This window comes from Pagrus pagrus, assembly GCF_965226575.1.
Source record: "Pagrus pagrus genome assembly, chromosome: 16".
Lineage (NCBI taxonomy): Eukaryota > Metazoa > Chordata > Actinopteri > Spariformes > Sparidae > Pagrus > Pagrus pagrus.
In genome coordinates this window covers 1,232,784-1,252,249 of record NC_140200.1, presented here as the reverse complement: position 1 = coordinate 1,252,249, position 19,466 = coordinate 1,232,784, and the positions used below count along the sequence as shown (strand labels likewise).

At 42.0% G+C, this 19,466-nt stretch overlaps 1 protein-coding gene across 3 annotated transcripts in view; it reads left to right on the top strand.

Moving 5' to 3' along the window:
- Positions 1-18,518, top strand: part of adgrg6 (adhesion G protein-coupled receptor G6) — an 80,120-nt gene extending 61,602 nt beyond the window's left edge. For all 3 annotated transcript variants that reach the window (XM_084376757.1, XM_084376755.1, XM_084376756.1), the window contains 2 exons: positions 1,142-1,297; positions 13,767-18,518. In XM_084376757.1, the coding sequence (XP_084232883.1) occupies positions 1,142-1,297; positions 13,767-13,978 (368 nt within the window). In that variant the 3' untranslated portion in view covers positions 13,979-18,518. The remainder of the gene's footprint in view (positions 1-1,141; positions 1,298-13,766) is intronic.
- Positions 18,519-19,466: the final 948 nt, after the last annotated feature.

The window sequence follows — 19,466 nt, the reverse complement described above, 5'->3', positions numbered from 1 at the left end:
TTCTGTACAACAGGACAGAAGTGACAAAAAATGAAATAGCTCTCCTGGTAAAGCACTGGCCTCACGCAGCCTGAGGTCGAGGCTCAGGTTTGAATCCTCTCTGTAGTTTTGAACCCTGTAAGGACGTTGAATCGACGTCTTGTGGAGTTTCTGCTCGGTGGGAACTTTCACAGACATATTTTTCTGCAGCGCTGACAAAAAAAACAAGAAACGCTTCCAGAATGCCTCAGTAATGTCTCCGGTCCTTCTGCGTCCACGTCTCGAGGCTGCTTTAAAACAGCAGGACAAGTTGTTGGAATGTGTTTATTTAACTATTTTTGGTGATCGACATATCTGGGTGACGCTTTCTAATGTTTGTCAGCGTGTTCGACGTGTTCCCACTCACATACGACTGTTGAACAACATACACACTCCGTCCTCATCAACCATTGGCTGAAGGTTGGTGTTGGGCACCAAACCTTCAGTGTGTGTTGAGATAGCCGTGAAACAGCAGTGATAAAAGAAGTGACATCATGACGGCAGCTCTTTAGATCAATACAGTTATTTTCATTAATGCACCAAACGAATATTATCTGTGTGTAATTAACGCATTTCTGAAATAACTTGATGTAGTCTGATCATTTTAAAACAGGCATGAAACACGAGTGGTCGTAAATATGAGCTGAAACAAACAGACACACGGTGATGAAATGAAGCGACAGCAGCGGAGCAGCTCTGCCGAGTCTCACTGCGAACACTTACATCTCAACCCTAATATTTACATGTCCTGAACCTGCAGCGTGTCGGTCGGACGTTTTGAATCTGAGCCTGAACGTCTCAAACCCGTCAGACATTAAATCCACTTTACATCTGTTCTGTATTACTAATGTCTGTCATGGGATTATCCATGAGAGCATTCCATGTTAGATGAGAAGAAGATGGGAAAAGAAGCGAGGGTAAGAGAGGGTGGAGGAAAAGATTTAGAGGGAAGGAGGGAAGGAAGGGAGGAAGGAAGGAAGGGAGGAAGGAAGGAAGGAAGGAAGGAAGGAAGGGAGGGAGGGAGGGAGGAAGGAAGGAAGGGAAGGAAGGAAGGAAGGAAGGGAGGAAGGGAGTCAGTCCTCTGATCAGGATCGCTCAGTTGATCATTGTGTTTGTGCTGCAGACTGGAGTAAGACGGCCACCAACAACACCAAGAAGGTGAGCTCGGACAACCTGGGCAAGTCTCTGTCCTCCAGCTCGTTCGGCTCCAGCACCGCCAACTGGACCTCCAAAGCTAAAGCTACACTGAACCCGTTCACCAAGAGGCACAGCAACACAGGTGAGACTCAGGAGCCAGATGGACAACAAACACACCACGAGACAGAGAAACAAAGAAAAGTGTTCTCTCTGAGCAAACACTGCCGCACCTTTACTGCATTAATGACGCTTCTGAAGATTATCTCTTAAAGGAACAGTTCACCCAAATAATAAAAATCCACTCATCGTCTCCTCCCTCCATGCTGATGAAGTCAGGTGAAGTCTCGTAGTCCACAGAACATTTCTGGAGCTTCACAGTAAAACAGAGTTGCAGCGTTCTGCTGAACACCTGAAGCAGCTGGAGATGATTTAAACATCAGATGTCTCCATGCAGCTCGTCTGCTGTGATCACAGTCTGCAGGAGCCCCAGAAATGTGTGGTGGACCACGAAGCTTCACCTGACTTTATGGTGAACTGTTCCTTTAATGTGAAATTAATAGACACTGCAGATGATATATCATCTTATAAAGAGGAGCTATTGTGAAGTAAAAATCACAGTAAATATTGACACTTTACTGTATTTTGTGAATAAAAAAACAACAAAACAAGAAACCCACAGTAGCAGCTGACAGGACACAAACAGAAGCGCTGAGGTCATTCTACAGCTTTCACAGCTGTTGATAAGAGAGAAGCCATCTTGGATTTTGCAGTCGGGTCGGTGAGGTGTGTCCGACTTCAAGGGGAAATTCTGACGCACCGTTCCTCCATTAGCAGCTCCATTAGCAGCTCCATTAGCAGCTCCATTAGCAGCTCCATGTAGCCTACATACACTCCGCTTCCTTCAGCACGTGAACACGCTGTGATTACTGTCTCAGGTTTGTCTCTGTGGAAGCGTCTGTAATCTCTCCTCACGTGATGTTCATGTGTCTACCTCTGTGTTTGGTGTGTAGAAAGCTCTTCCAACCAATAGCGAGAGTGGAGGACCGATGGAGGTAAAGCTAAAGCCGATTGGCTGATTGACTTCCTGCTTGTGACGTCACGTGATCCGTTCTGTGTTTCCCAAAATGTTTGTGGTCAAAGTGAAATCTGGAGATTCCAATTCAACATTTATGTTTTTAATTTTCACTGAACAACAAAAAGGATAGAAATCTCAAACTTGACGACTTCGCTGGCGGACATATTGGGAAAGCAGACAGTGTGTGTTGTGATTGGCTGGTCACTGTGATGTCATTTCACGCCATCTTTCCCAGCCTGAGACACACTGAGCGGGAGGAGGCTCCATTTTCACCCACTGACACGACTCAAACTACAACTCCTCCCGCCCGGAGTGCCCCAGGGTGCAGAAACGAGCACGCCATGACAGACTGCATCCAAGCTAACATCTGCCTCGTTTAACTGTGATTGGTTTGTATTTTTAATAAGAGCAGAGTAACAACAGTCTAACACTGACTCATTAGTCAGACGTAGTTTGGGTCTACAGCAAATGTCCAAATATTGCTCGATGATAAAACCCCACTGAGACAGAGTTAACCTCTCCCTCTGGTTTCAGATACCACCTGTTCTCTGAATTACAGAGCGAGGTACAAGTTTAATTCAATAAAAAGCTTCAGGCCGACCTGAAAACAATCACACTGAGCCGTGCTGGAAACTACTGATTCTTCACCTCGCTGCGTGTTTTCCAGGAGATGAACTTTAAGTGTAAATACTGAAGGTTTTAGTGTCTGATTGTGTTTTTATTCCCTTTTATTTCATCAGTCACAGAAATACATATATTTCAATATCAATTCAGATTGAAGAATACAGAATCAAGGGTTTGGTTGCATTCAGGCTGAACAAAACAAATTTATAACACCTTTCAAGCGAAGATGAAAATTAACATAAACAAACATAATAAATAAATAATTTAATGACAAAACAATAAAACCAACGAGAAACACCACAGATGAAAATTTAAGAGGTTGACAAAGTTGGATGACTTCAGATAAAAAAGGCAAATTAAAGAGATAAAGTAAAATTCAGAGTCTTTCTTTTAATGCAGAGGCAGTTTGAAGGTTTGTTGTTGTGTTATGATGACCCTCTCTACTTATGTCCAAATGAACTTAACCCCTCAACCTCCAGGATGCCACAGAGCCAACACACCTTTGATAACTCTCACCTACAAACATGGACGCGTCCTGTCCTGCAGGTTCACTTCCTGAACAAGCTTCCAGGCAAACAGCCCTGCAGCAGCGTACCAGTTAGAGAGCGAACTGGCAGCAAATGTTGCTCTTCTTTCTCTTTGACAGCAGCACTAATTAAATACTGCCTGTCCATGACTTGTTTTCCTACAAGTTTGTCCATATTGTCCCTCTTTCAACTCAGCTGTCAACCAAATGTGCACCGGCTCCACCCACCCACAGACTCAAAGAAGAACGAAGAATTTTAGATTTACTGCCAAACCAAACACATGAACTGTAAATTAAAGAATTTAAAAAGCCCAGACACTTTGACAGCCTGTAGAAATGACTAATTGTGATTTCAGTCGGACTCGTTTCTGTGTTTAATTTTAGAAGCAGCATCCATCTTAATGAAATATCCTCTGAGGGGCTCCATATGAAGGGAAAAAACCAAAACACTTGGTCCTCAAAAGCATCAAAGACCAATTTGACAACAGGTTGTTTGTTTCCAGTGCCAGCGTGCTTTAAAACATTTCTTTTTATGGGCCAGTTCCAGATGAAAGGAGACATTTCTGAGGCTGAACCATTTTCTCAGAAACACAGCTGCAGAAGATTAGGTTCATCTTCTGCCTGATCATCTGACATCAAGGCAAACAAGTCAAACACTGATTCAGTACAAAATAATAAGTACGGGGCGGCGGGTGAGGACAGGGACTCGTGGGCTCTTGAGGAGTTCAGATTAGCGTCTTGACTGCAGCTTTAATGTCGAACAGTCATTCACTCGTTCCTGCCTGACGACCAGATTAAACTCAGTTTTAATATATAATACAGGTTAGTTTCTTTTTCCCTCTTTCCTCATTTATTCCTGTTTCAGTCCAATATTCACTCTCTTGTAGCTGTTTTCGGTCTCCACCACCTCCTGAGGGAAGTCTCGGCCTCTTCAGCTGCTAAATGCTCCACTTTGTTCACCGGCTCACCAGACTGAGGCTGTGACGCCTTTCATTTCCTGCACTGAGTGAACATCAGTGGACTGGGGGTGCACAGTGCAATACCCCTCTTTAACTTATCAAACCTGCCAACATTAGCCCGGAAAGAGATTTTCTGGGCTTCACTCGGCACCTCTTAGCCCCCTGTTTAGTTGATTTTCTGGGGATAACCCCACGCTGTCGGGGCTATCCCTTCTCTGAAGCGGGGCCAGCAAGCCCTCGGCTGAAGTCGGGCTTTTGCCAGTGTGAATGCTTCTTAAGCCCCTCTCACACTGCCTTTTCAGGACTGATGGCGTTTACAGTCTGACAACTAAACAGATCCTTCACTCATCAAATGGAAGTGAAATGTCCCACACTTCAACCCACAGAGCAACGTTACAGGACCAAACAACAGTAATGTGGCAGCAGGTCGTGTCTTCAGCGTCTGAAATGAGGAAAAAAATACAGATTTATACGTCATCCTGCGTCTGAGAGTCGGCAGCTCCTGCTGTTTACTGGTGGTGACTACGAGCAAAAAACTCAAACTCGCATGTCTTTGTCTCCCTCCACTATTGTGTTATTGTAGTTACTGTCTTTGACAAGTTATATAGAAAATAAAATCACAGCTCCGAACGTTAGGATGTGTCCCCTCACACCTCTTTTTGGTTTCGCGATGTCGGCGTGCTGAACGAACCGCTGCTCGGTTCAGTGTCGAGCCTTCGTGGCTGCGATATTGCAGAATCTCTGTGTGACAAGTTGCTTAGCACAGTGACAGACGTCAGACGGGGTCGTTCGCATACACTATCCTCTGTCTCTGGGTTGGGTTGCCAGGTACCACGACACACATCCTACCAGAAACTGAGACACTCATTTAATTTGCATCTCTATTAAAACAGGAAATTAACAGGAGTATTTACTATTTATTTTATTACTAATTATATAGTGTTATAGAGTGTCATGATTTTGGACATAAATCAAAAGTCGCTCTACATCAGTTTTCAATTTCGATCACTGAATTTCAAGGCAGTGTCAGCGGTTCATCAGTTCATCACCACAATCAAAATGCATGTCGTTTATTTTTTCTTCAACATATTCGACAGAAGAACTAAAATCTGCAAAGATTTTACTGCCAAGATTCAACAGTATCTCTGTGGTGAGACAAACTAAAACCACGTGTTTAAGGAAATGCATGTGGCCAAGGTTGAATGATATAAATATAAATGTGATCTGCAGGCGTCGGTGTTGTCCTCAACTTCTGAACAAGATGAAGAAAAATATATAAAAAACAATATGATACTGTCACATTAGTCCAGCCAGGGAAACCTTTTTTAATTACAAAATTCAGCCCAGTCTGTCGGCCTTAAAATATAAGTTGCAGTTTTGTTTGTCCAGCGCTGCTTTCAGTGCCTCTTCCTTAAGTCCCATGAAACAGTAGTCCTGAGCTGCAGTGAACCCAGGGTTCATGTTCCTCACAGCCTCCTGTGCTTCGTAACGTGTTGATGAAACAGTCAACAGATTATTTTAATCAGTGAGGCTGAAGGTGTCGTAAATCTTGACGCCTGGCTTCGGTGTGTGGACCTCACACACACTTAATGTTTTGTGTTGCATCAGTGTGTGTGTGTTCTCGACCCACAGGAATGAATGCACTTGTCACTTCTAATATTTCATCACAATTATTATATCTGCTGTACCCAGGCAGGACATTTTGTTTCACCCTGTGGTTTTCATTCTTTCTCTCTGCGCTGCCGGATAAACAAACTTGTGGTTTAACTTTCACTAAAATCACATAAACACACTTGTTTTTTGTTTTTTTTTCCAAATAACGACTTCTCACATTCACCACCAGCTGACAGGAGGCTGAAGAGGCTGTTTAACACAGTCAAGGTGCTTAATAACCTCTGGACGGCAATTCCCAAAACGAAACAATGAATTTATTGTTTTTTAGGTTGATGTGAGGTCTGTTGTGTAAGCCTGTGGTATCTGGATGTTTCGTGTTACATTTGTTTCTGTTTTCTGGCTTTAATCTGTTTTATATTTGTGCAAAAAAAACTTTTCAGTCCTCAGACCAAACCTTGCCCAATGACCAGGAGTAAAAGTGATGGAAAGTGTGCGAGAATTTGGGTTATTTCACAATCAAAACATATAAATATACAAAATATATATTATATAAAAACGCTCATCCATTTATTCTTATTGTTCTGCTGCACTCTTCGATCATGTTACATTCATTCAAACCTGGATTAAACTCAAAGAACCATTGAGGTTGCCCTCATTTACAATTATGTTGAGTTAAAAACAAAAACGAAAAGAGAGAGGGGAAAAAGAGCCGAACAAAATACAAATGAAAATCAGTTACAATGAGAGGCAGGGAGGTTTGTGATCATAGGTCAGTAGACTATGGGTCTTTAATGTGAGCTGAAGTTGGGTGGCTGACTTTCTAAATTCACACCGTCCTCCTTTAGCATAAGTCTGTAACTTGTGCGAGTTTCTTACCAAGTTCAATCCAGGTTCTGTGATAGGCATGGTGGTGGCTTTCCAACAAGGGCTTTATAGATAAGACTTACCCAATTTATCATTCAATATCCCTAACTATTGTCGGTAATAAATGTGTCAGTATTTATAGTCAGTAACTCCTTCAATGTTCGATCCATTTGCAGTGGATATACTGTATGCAAACAACCACAGTCAATACCTCTGGGTCCGGTAAACAGCATGAACCTTGTTTGATGTGCCTTCAGTACTAGTTTAAGATTGATCAGAGCATCTAGTAGAGTATTTAAGGAAAGTTGTAGGTTTACAGAATCAGCGTTACAATATACAATAGTGTCATCAGCATAGAGATGCTGTTGGCAGCCATTCAGTAGTGAGACAGTGTCATTAATGAAGGTAGTGCAGAGGACAGGACTCAGAACTGAACCTTACAGAACACCTTTTATCAACAGTAAGTAATCAGACTGGACAGTCGCTGGCTTCACAAATTCAGAATGTGTTTTGACGAATGCTTGAGTTGGTTATTTACCAAAGATTTCATAGTTTTTGGAGATAGGTCCGTTTCCTCCCTGATGCAAAGGGGTTACACCATCAAACTTCCAGATCACTGAAACCTTCTGGAAAACAATCTCTCACTGCACAATAGAGATCTTCATGGGTTAAAATGATTTACCCAATCCAAAAGGAATCCCAGAATAGCCACCTGAAACCAATCGGTCGTCATAAGACACCTAATTTCAAAAGAACACGAGGATAGACCGAATCCAAAATATGCTGGACCTGAACACATCCAAATTGAGACAGAACAGCCACATTGGCAGCAACGTGATGCATCACTGGCATCACAAGATTTGGTCTGTTTTTACCCAATCCAAGATGAACCCATGAAGAGCCAACCGAAACCAACTGGTCATAAAAAAACACCTATCTATAAAGAACACGAGGATAGACCGAATCCAAAATATGCTGGACCTGAACACATCCAAATTGAGACAGAACAGCCACATTGGCAGCAACATGATGCATCATAAGTTAGCAAGCAGTGTTTAACTGTCTGACAAGACATCAAACTCACGGAAGGATTTATGACCTTCCCCAATCATATTTTATTGTCCAGTCCTTTTTTTCCCAGTCTGAACGTCTGGAAACAGTCTTTTCTACTCTGTAACAGGTTTTTGTTTGAAAGAAGGCTCAAAGCAATGACACCTTCGCACTCAGAAAACAACGCTACTGCCCATTGAAGTTTAGCCTATATTTAGCCTATTCAGTTAGCAGTTCCTCGAATGGCCACTTGAGGCTCCAAAAGCGAGTCAATCCCAAGATTGTGCCCAGGTTATAATATCCAACTTTACAGCAGGAATAAACATGTTAACAGCCTGGCAGCTAATTCCCTGCTCATGAAAATTGTAGCGGTGGTGAATTTTTAGATAACTCACTTGTTTAAATTATATTAATGCTTCAAACTAATCATGATTAAGGGTGTGGCCACTTTGAGTGACTCCTTCAGTGTTTTGGATTAACAAGCAAACTTGTTAGCGTAAACCTGCAGACAGCTGCTGGAGCTGGCGAGCGCTGAAGGAGACAGCTGTGGACAGAGTCTGCAGCCTCTGTAGGAGTAAACACCTGGAGTCGAGGAGAGGGAAGTTAGTGTTTTATAAACTTTTGGGATTCAAAATTGGATTTATCCCCACTGTCACTTCTCCACCTCTTTGCACCCTGTTGTTAAATTCATCCTGGTTTTTCAGAAGCTTATGAATGACATCATGGTGACTCTGTCCACTATTTTTACAGTTGATAGTTTGAGGGCTGCAGTGTTTAGTTCAGTAACTTCTGAATTCTTCTTGCATCTCTTTTTGCCAGGAAATCACCCCGTTATCGTATCAAGACTTAGCCAGAGTACTTACGACTGTGTGATTCCTCACATTGTTGCTACTTAGTCAACTCAGCCAGAGACTTGACTGATGCATGTGAGGCGCTGGTTACAGTTTCCAGATAAACTTGGCAAACACAGAAACTCGGCTGTGTTCCGACTCACGAGTGTTAATTCTGGACATCATTCAATCAGCTTGTGGCAGATATGAACAGAGACACGAGCGTCTTGGCGAGCTGGTGGACAGTTTTTGATGTAACACTTGATTTTCCTCCAAACATAACAGACAGACCCTTGTCTGTTTCATTTTGTTGGCCATGTGCTCGCTAATTTCTGCCCAAATTCTTGTCAGAATGTCTTTAGCTCGTCCAGGACTTTAAAGAATTGCAGATAATCAGTTTTTAGTCTTCTATAATTCTCCAAATCTCCAAACTTTTCAGTTAGTATGTTATTGTGATGCTTTGTTTTTGGCTGTAATGCATTACTGACTAACATGTCAAGTAATGAGTAGGGTTGAGTGACCGACTGAAGCGATTGAAAGCAGCGACTCCCAAAACAACATAACCGTTGTAGCTTACCAGGGACAGATGTACCAGACCTCATGGTCTATAGTACATCAATATTTTGTTATGATACGCTAGTGCTATTCCCCTCTGAGTCCGGGCTCGTCTGTTATCAACATCCGGGGTCTGTAGGTTGACCTACTAACCTCTGACCTGGATGATGTCATCTCTGAAAGCCGCGCACACCCGCGACAGCCGGCTTGTTTACCTGTAGTTTGCTACTGCTAGTTTTTTGCAACATGGCTGAATATTTTTCCGATTCTGAGGTGGTGGACGATGACTTTGTTTATGATGGACGTCCTTACCGTTTTGAGCCAGAGTACACAGATGAGGAGCTCGTTGAAAGGAGGATGTGGAGGCAGAGAGAGGAACAGCTGGCCAAAGAACAACAAACGGCTGCGGCTAGGCTAAACGGCTAGGTCAACCTACAGACCCCCGATGTTGATAACAAGCAACTCAGAGGGGACTAGCACGAGCGTATCATAACAAAATATTGGTGAAATGAACTAGTTTCGTGGCAGATAATGCTCATAGAGGCTGCGCTTCGGTGCCCCGACCACTCGCATTATATGGATATATCGGCGCTCCACTGGATCTAATTTCGTCCGAACGACGCCAAATGACACCAAAGTTATCTGGGTGAGTAAATGATCGTATTTTATGCTAGAAATAAGGTCCAGGTTGTAAAAAACGGTAGTTCCCCTTTAATAGTAAAATAATATGATAACCTTTAAAATGAGCTGATCTGGAGCCAATTATTGACACAAGGAGAACTCAGAGATTTTACTTTTTTACTTTTGAAAAGTGGATTTATCTTCACTCCTCTTTATCAACCTGACTGCAGCAGTGATCATGGAGGTGACCTCTGACTCCCAACCTCTGACTTTCTTCCTGCCTCTCTGACTCTCTGCTGGAAGTTTAAAGTGACGGGTGGCCAAATGAAACGCACCCTTGCCTTGTGTAAACTTGTCGATTTCTCTGGTTTGAACATTGTTGGAAACATTTGGGATAATTTAAGTACACAACTCAACAACACATAAAACAAATGAGACATTTTTAGACATTTTAGTACATGTTTTATATTTTCTCTTAAGTAGAGTGTTGGTTAAGATGAAAAATTTGAATTTTAAAATTGTCTTATTTTTAAGACATAATCAAGTACCAGAAAAAAAAATATTATATTTAAATTGCAAATTTTTTCTAATGTAATCTTGGCCGATTATAGTTAGGGTTCTTTCTTTGTTTGTAATCTGATGGCGCGTTTCGAAGGTCAAGTAACCGCTGTTCCTACAGTGGCAAGTTTCAATACTTTACTCAGTTATAACTAAGCACACAATTAAATGTTAGACTGACTTCATCGTGGTCAGAATATAATGCGTCAATCAAAGCAAAGCATGAGCTGACGTCGTGAATCAATCAGCACAACTCAAATGTGGATATGACATCTTCGACCATTCTGTTTTGTTGTTTGTTTTTGTTTTTGGCTCTCTGGCAGGACATATGCTTGAGTCATGATTGGATCTTCAAGTGCTTAAATGTGACTTATTTTTAACCAGATTAAACAAACTGTGACAGGTGGTGCTCCAAGCGCGCTCTGGTAGCACTGCACCTATGGTTCCAACATGTTACATAGTTAACCAGCTCATAACTTCCACTGTAAACAGAGATCATGGACTGAATACAGGATCCTTCTCCTCAATTTTTTTCTGTCTGAGGATTGTCAACAACCTTTAGTTTCTCCACCAGCGTCCATCTCTTGAATGGTTTCTGGATGTTTGAGGTCGGAGAACAACTCCTTCCCAGAACATGTACCTAGTTCATGGCCAGCGGTTGACCTGATGTTTCCACAGGTCTTTACTTTGACACTAGTTCAACCACGACTCCCCCCTCAGTTTCAATCTTTGTCCTAATGTGCATGCTGAAGTGAATCTGAGGGGAAAATGTTTCTGTGGTTCAGAGGGGATACAGAAACAAAAACAAACATAGATTAAATGTGACATCATAGGACATTTCAGAAGTCAGAATTGCTGGATGGGACCAGCTGCACATCGCTGTGAGGAGCCAGGGGCATAATCAGTGATGCAGGATTCAGGGAAGTCGTGACTGTGGCCCACGCCAACAGGCAACTCGATGCTGACCCCGTAGCTTCATGTTGCATCGGGACACTAGTTTGGAAGAGAGGCTGGGAATCTTGGGTGTATGTTGAGAAAGAAAATATGGCAAATTCATTCCTTTTTTTTTTAAATTAGTCACATATAGCACAGAGCAGTGATTAAACTCAGTTTTCACGCCAAGGAAGACTTTGGCTGAACAGCCTGATTCAGAGGCCTCCTTGATGGTACCAGAGGACCAGACAGTATGTGCTTGATTTGGCCCTAATTCTATACATTTTGCTTATATACTTTGGCTCATTTTCTGTAAGAACATTCCAAGATGTACAACTCTGAAGGCTGATATTGTTGGTCCAAATTACAACAGACGGTTGATTAAAATGACATTACTGTAAATTTATGACATTCTCAACAAGTAGACAAATGTCTTTGTCTGATACCTGAGCTCATTTCACAGCTGCAAAAACCATAAAGACCCTGAAATAATTAATAAAATGTGAAGTTATCTCTGAATATTTAAGTCGAAGGTTCCATGAAGACACTTAACATTCAATGGATTCACTTTTCCAGACGTCCTTACATTCGCAGCGATGATACTAGAGAACACATCCTCATACGTAATCAACTGTATAGATCGATTGACAGTGACTCTTGAACCGTTCACAAAACCACATGGCCGTACCAGGCCGCCGTACCCTCGCAGTTTGGTTGGGTTTAGGAAAAAATTGTGCTGAGGTTTAAAATGTAAATGTTACTGCTGTAACTGCAGTTATTGTCAGTACGTGATCTCACTTAACTACGTCAGTAAATTAAAATAACTCACCATTTAGTTTTTGTTTCACAACAGCGGTCACCTGGATTAAAGACCTGTGCTTGTTTGACCCAACCATCCACCCTGACCTCCTCCATATGCAGATTTTGTCAATCTTTATACTTCTTCACCTGACTTTCTCATTTTCTGTTATCTGCTGCACAACCCGTGCTGATTAGTGATGGTTTATGATTTCATACAACAATCTGTTTTCACCACTTGTGCCAGTGATGCCAAATGGTATTATTTACATGGTAGGTAGGAAACTCTTCAGACAAGCAAGTCTGAATTGTTTTTCAGAGTTAAAGAATCCATCTCAAAACAGATTATTTTTATTGGGGGCCTCAACAGAACAATGTATCCAACCTTAAAGATTCGTACCTCAGCTGTTGCAGGTTAATTATGTTTTAGCTATCTCTTCTAATGCTTCCCATCCAGTTCTCTGAAGTCTAACCAACACATAATCCTAGTAACGCGAGAGTTTTGAAGGTCACATGATATCCACATATGCCTGTATAAACAAGGCTGCAGTTGAAAATCCTCAACATGACCTACCGAGGCTTCACTTGGGCTGGTTGTGTTATCCGTTGGCTCTGGAAACTTTATAATTGCAAGGGCCTGGGAGGGAAGAACGCCAAACTAAGCAACCTCATTCTTAAGAGAAAAAAATAGAAACATCAACCAGATTGCCTGGAAAGCCTGAAGTCAGAATTTAACGCAGCAATGTGACTATATATGAATAAAGGAGAACCAAAGGCCTGGTACAGGTGGTCAGAAATTGCACCCATTAAGCTGTTTTTCCTGGGGCAGGCTCCTCTGGAGAGTAACATGAGGTAGTAATTGTAGCGCAAAAAGTTGGGTATTGCATTCATTGAAACCTAGTTTTAAAATTGTGTTGACAACTGCAGTGAGAATAAGTCAATCTCTATCTGACCCAAAGTACCAACAGCAGATCCTGGGACCGCTTCCCGAGAGCTGAAATGATCTCGCCCTAAAGCTTTTTTTCGGGTTAAGATCAGTTCTCAAGAATGAATTAGAAGTTAAACTGTCCTGATCACATTGAGACCCCAATAAGAGACGGTAACCCTTTCTGTTCAAAATCGTTTTTGTTGTTCGGTTGTGGATTTTCTCTGGCTGTCCACTGTCTCCTGCTCAGTTACGCTTGACCTCCTCCTGGTGACTGCCGTGACTGTTTTGATAATTCAGTTTTTTGTTTTGGGTCCTTGCTGTTTCACTGATGGGGTAGTGGTAGTTTATCCAGGTTGGTTGTAAGTGCTGACTCCTTGTGTCGAGAAGACTCTGGCTAGATGTTTCATTGTGGAATGTCACTGGTGTTTCTGGTGGTACCTCTTGGAATAGAAATGTCCGTTTGGTCATGATTTTTGGTGGGAATCTTTTCATCCTGTCTAATTACCCACTGGCATGGTCCCCAGAGATAACATTTTTCCTGCTGAGTGACACCCTAAATTAAATTAAATTAAATTAAATTAAAGATTCTTACCCTTCCTTCTAACAATCCATTGATCACTGCATAATCAAGTCCTAATCCTTGTGTGTCCCCGTCTTTTTTGTACCCCGAATGCAGATAAATGTTACTCCAATCAAACCAGCCCCAGGAGCATCTCCTCGTCCCCTTCCTCCTCCGAGGTGCAGCCCAACTCCTCTCCCCCCTCGTCCTCCATCCTCCCTGTCAGCCAGATGATCGACAAGGTGAAAGATTACTGCTCCACGCGCTCCGACAACTTCTACAAGAACATCATCATGTCTGACAGCTTTGCCCACAGCACCAGGTTCTAGAACTTAACTCCGTGTTCTGGGGCCGACCCACGGGAGCTTCCTCCCAGGTTTTGGAACAGCCTGGATAACTGTAAAAAAATGTTGTGACACCATCCTGCCGGCAGCGTCAGTGACAGCGGAGAATAGAGGAGCGATGGGGCCTGACTCGTTGTTTGGGAACTGCTTCTTCTGTTTTGTTATTCTGGAACTGCCGCCCCAACATTCCGGAATTTTTCCTGTTCCGGAACCACCCGCTACGTTCCGGAATTCCAAAGTCTGACATTCTGCACGTTTTGGAACTGTTCCCGGATCAGATCAGTTTCAGATCTGCTGTGGAACTCCTGGAACTCTCCTGAGGGTTCTAGAATTCTCCGTCCTACATTCTTTGAACCCTCCGGGCTTCTGGAACTTCCCGACCACCACCGTTCTAGAACCTTCGTGGCGTAGAACTTGTTCTGGAATGTCCTTTTTTTTCTCCAACCACTGTCTCTCTCCTGTCATCTAGGATGCCTGGATCCTTTCCGCCATCCCTCCTCACCCCTGGAGCTTCGAATCAGACTCCCTTGTTTAATCTTAATGTGTTTAATCGTTTTTCCATCATGTTCATTGTTGGCAGTCACAGCTGTTGTAGGAGCCCCAACTGATTCACAAAAACTCAAGATTTCTTCGATATCTAGTCACCAGAATTCATGAAGAGCAGGTTCATTTGTGTGATAAAATACTAATCCGTAGTTTTCCCCAGTACAAATGCAGCTACACTGATCAGCTAGAACATGTAAAGGAGTAACAGGTGAAGTCAGTAACATGGATCATCTTGTTTTAATGCAATGTTCTGCTGGGAAACCGTGGGTCCTGGAATTCATGTGGGTGTCACTTGACACAAACTTCCCACTAAAACACTGTTACAGACCAAGTACATTCCTCATGGCAACAACACTCCCTGATGGCAGGATGACAGGAACGGCCCGAGGAACATGACAATGAGGTTGAGGCATCGACATGGCCTCAAATTCCCAAGATCCAAATCTGATCAGGTATTAAAAGTGATGTGCCAGAACAAGTCCAAACCATGAAGGCCACAATTTGGATCAAACTTGACTCTGACATGCTGAGGGATGGATACATGGCCTCTGGGGATGTCCTGTGGTGTCTGCCACGAGGGTGTTGGCAGCGGATCGTGGGCCATTGATTGTACTTGTACATCTTATGGATGCTCAATCAGATTGGGATCTGGGATATTTGGAGGACAGGTCAACGCATCAACCTCTTCGTCACATTCCTTGGGGCACCACTGCCATCTGGGAGTGCAGTTGCCATGAGTTGATGTACTTGGTCTTTAACTGTGTTTGGGTTGGTGGTGCATGTCAAGTGCCATTCACGTGAATGCCTCGACTGAAGAACCCTGAATTGTAACCAGATGATCGATGTTCTTCACTTCACCTGATAGTCCTTTTTTAGGACTTTCAGGACTAACCTTTAAGTCCTGTTGTGGCTGATCAGTTAATGTACAGCATGTAGTAAAAATGCATGAACAGCTACATGATTGAAACCAGAGCCAGCACCTTAATGCACTGTCTTTGCTTTGTATAAAAGTGCCTGCTCATCAAGAAGAAAAAAAACTGCCTTTTCATGCAAAATGTTCAAAAGGAAGCCTGTGAACTCCCTGCAACAAACTGTTAAAAACCCAGAGACCACGTCAAGATAATCATGGACGAAGTCGCACATTATGGTTTTCAAATCCGGGATTTCCTGGATAGTTAGGGGCATCTGACAGCTACAGGGTGGTCAGAGAGCGTTGATGCGATTCTACTGTATCATATCAAATGACAGAATTGGCTGATGTGGCTGCCAGACTGTGGAACTGAGAGGAAATGAAAGGGAGCAGAGAGGGGAGGAAAGAATAAACACAAGGTGAGAAGAAGAAAAAAAGTTCTGTTAGAAAAAAAGTAAGCTGTTATGTCTTGGTGTTTTTTTAATACTGTGATGTTTGTTTAAACTGGCCTTGTGCATGTGTGTGTGGAGCCATATCCTCTGTAAATATTGATGATCTATCTATTCTATGTGCCTTATTCTATAGTGTTATAATGTGTCCAGATGCTTTTGTTCATTCCTTCACGGGGTCCTGGTAGGGTCACCAGGACTGTACATACAAACCCAAACATACTTCAACTGCCCATGCAGTGCAGGCCCACAGTCTGCTGTCCTTTTCACCTCAGTGAGGAACAAGTCACGGTGAAAGGAAGGGCAGAAGTCTTAGGATGGATGAAACAGAACAGGAGATAGTTAGTCTACTACCTGAAAGCTGCAGACCAGTCAACCAAGGTGCTTTTTGGTGTAACTCTCAATATTTTTGAAAATATTTACATTTTATCACAATGGAAGCACACATTTTGGATTTATATTGGAAATATCTCAACTAAGATTTTAAAACATTTTCAGTGGTAGTAATATTTGTTCAGTTGACACCTTCTCCTTTAGCTATTAAATGTATCTCATGAGTCAATGGTCATAGGTTTTGAGGATTAAAAAAAAACAAGCACTGAAGCTCAGCTCCCTGTGCTCGTCAGCCAAAGTTTGACAATCATGCAGGGTGTAATCCACAGCAACAGTAACACTGTTCAAGCTAGGAATCTTATTTGTGTTCAATCTGTATTTTTCATTTGTTTTTGTGACAGTATAGAGAAGTCCTAGCATGAAGAAATACACACGTGCAGCTTCTAGGAAGATATTATCACCTAAACAATCAGTTCAGCCAAATTACAAAAGAAATTATTTTGTCAAGCCATGCACATAGTTTGGGTTTAATCCAGCTGGGTTTTGAGAGTGCCTACCACCACCCCAATACAGAGGAGGTGAACAGAAATTCACTTGGAGTAGAGTGAAAAATGGCATTTGAAGGCACAACAGCAGCATGTCTGTCCAAAAACAATGTCCAGATCACCTCTCATATATGTGTTCATCTTGAAAATAGTCCACTGCAATCTGTTGACGGTGAGGCCTTTGGATTATCTGAATAATCAGAATATTGTTACTGGAAAGATGCATGACTGTGTTATATTTTTATTATCTTGGCCCCACAAGTGAAAATCTTTTCATGCCAACTGTACTGGAGGGGTGGCAAGTATCTGAAGCAGCAGAGATCTAAACATCTCAGCAGAGAGAACTGCAAAAAGATTAGGGCCACTGTAAATAAAATATTTTTAAAAAGTTCTGACTTCTTTTTTTCTCTTTAGAGCAGAATTCTAAAAAAGTCAGAATATCTTCACAGTGGTCCTAATCCTCTTCCATATAAAAAAAAACTTGATAGGTGAGAAAATATTGTTGTTTCTGTGACTTGTGTGGACCTGGTGTAAGTGCAGTGGGGTCCAAAGCAATGAGCCCAACCATGAGCTTTCTTTATTACTCATGAATCAAAAACGAGCCATTATCATATTTGTCAATTATGTTTTACACGAGATTCACATTAAAAGCAAAATATCAGTATCTGCTATGTGTTATTATCCCATCACTTCATAACACTAAAGCTACATCAGTTAAATTTGGTTTAAACTGTAAAAAGAAAGTCAACATTTCCTTCCCCTAAACCAGCCCTACAGAGCCAAAAAGCACAATTGTGCTCTGTATCCTGTTTGAAAATGAATCCTTTAACATAAATTTAAGCCATAATGGATAGCGTCATAAAATAATGAGGTTCCTCTATGGACTCGTTCATCTATTCATATCAGCTCTCCAAGTCCAAACAATGTGCAGACAAGTTTCCCTCCTGGCTCATGTAGAACATTCAGTCATCAGTAAAGAGTTGGTGTCCCTTCAAGGCTGCAGCTCTGTTCAGTTGATACCATTAAGATGTTTATTTGCCACAACTGAAACTGACTTGATGTGATGCTGTGGCCATTTAAGGTTCTGTTTAGACTTCATGTGGATGGAAAAGTTCTGGTTTGTAAAAATCGCCGACTGTTCGTTGCACTGCCTCATTAAAAACTTTTAATTAAGCTTTGCTTTGGTGAATGGAATATTTTTCCAGCTTCCGGTTCCAGCTCAAAGGAACCGTGTCAGTCCAGTACTTCCCAATAACATTCAAAAGATTTCTCAGATCATCATAATGTCTCAACCAAGTCACGAGAATAAATGTTAGCATTTTCTTTATGTTGCAACTTTACGTTTGTTTAGGTTGAATTTTCTGTTTCTCTCTTGTCACAACGTTCTGCTTGGGCTCTGGTTAGGTTTAGGCAAATAAAACACTTGGTTAGGGTTCAGAAAACTTCATGCTTTGGCTTAAAATACCTGCTTTGGTCGCCACAATGACAGATGGGGATGGTCCAACAGAAATGTCTGGAAATGTCTTTAGGTGTCCCTAAAATTATCCAGTGATGTGACTTGAACTGCAGCAGCTGTGTTGGTTGTAATAACGCCACCACCATCTCCTCCACCTCCTGCTGCGACAGGTGGGTAATAATCATATAATGTGAACATTTGGTACAAATGTCAACCTTGGACGTATCTGTGGTTTGCAGAAACATTCACAGCTGACATTAAATCCTGGAGACTGGACTGAATGAAACTAACGTTATGATTCAGTGCTGTAAAACATATTTGATTTCCTTTGCCCTCAGTTCTGGTTAAAGGTGGTATGTTTGTTCTAAACATGCTCTGTGCTGTCTCATAGTGGCGCTGTGAGTCCTACTGATCCTGATTCTGATTTAAGAGTCCATTCTTGATTAAAAGCTCTGTTTCTGCTGTCTGTTTTATCCAATTGTTGTCCTCCGTCTTGTCCGTGTGTGTATCTGAAGTGTAGAATAGCAACGCTTGATGCAGATTTGATTGGCTGATTTACAACACTTACAATTGGACTTTGAGTTTTCTGGGCCGGTACTGTCGCAAAGGCTAGAAGAGCAGAGCTGGTTAAAATGAAAACTGTTGGACTGGACCGCATATTAGTGGTCTTGAGGGAATGGAGAGGGCTGGGGGTGCATTTGGTTATTTTGCTAACAAGTGGGATGGCGTCCTACTTCAAATAAAGGCGAAGTTATGAGAAAGTTTTTATTGAGTTAGTTGTATTGAGTTTAGGAACAGTTGTTGGTTTCCAGAGGAAGTTCATCTAAAGGTCCAATTTGAAAGACAGTTTATTACCGAGTCTCATTCCCAACTCGTCAAATACTGATGCTTTGGGTTGGTGGCTGGCCCGAGTTGGGAATGAGACTCATAATCAATTATCTTACAAATTGGACCTTTAAAGACAAAAATATATACGTGTTGAGCTGATCTGGAGTGCACTGACTTAGGTTACGATAGTTTAACATCATTATCACATATAATTATGATAAATTATGATAAAGTTCTAAAGACGGTCTTATTGATAAGTGCACAAGATAAAAAAACCTCTCCCCTGTAATGTTCTCGCTGTCAGCACTCATTGCATTCATCATTATTACCTCTGACCTGCACGTCTCAAGTTGTTGATTTTTTGGATTTTTATGTTTTGGGGTTTTCTCTCCGTCTCATTCTCATT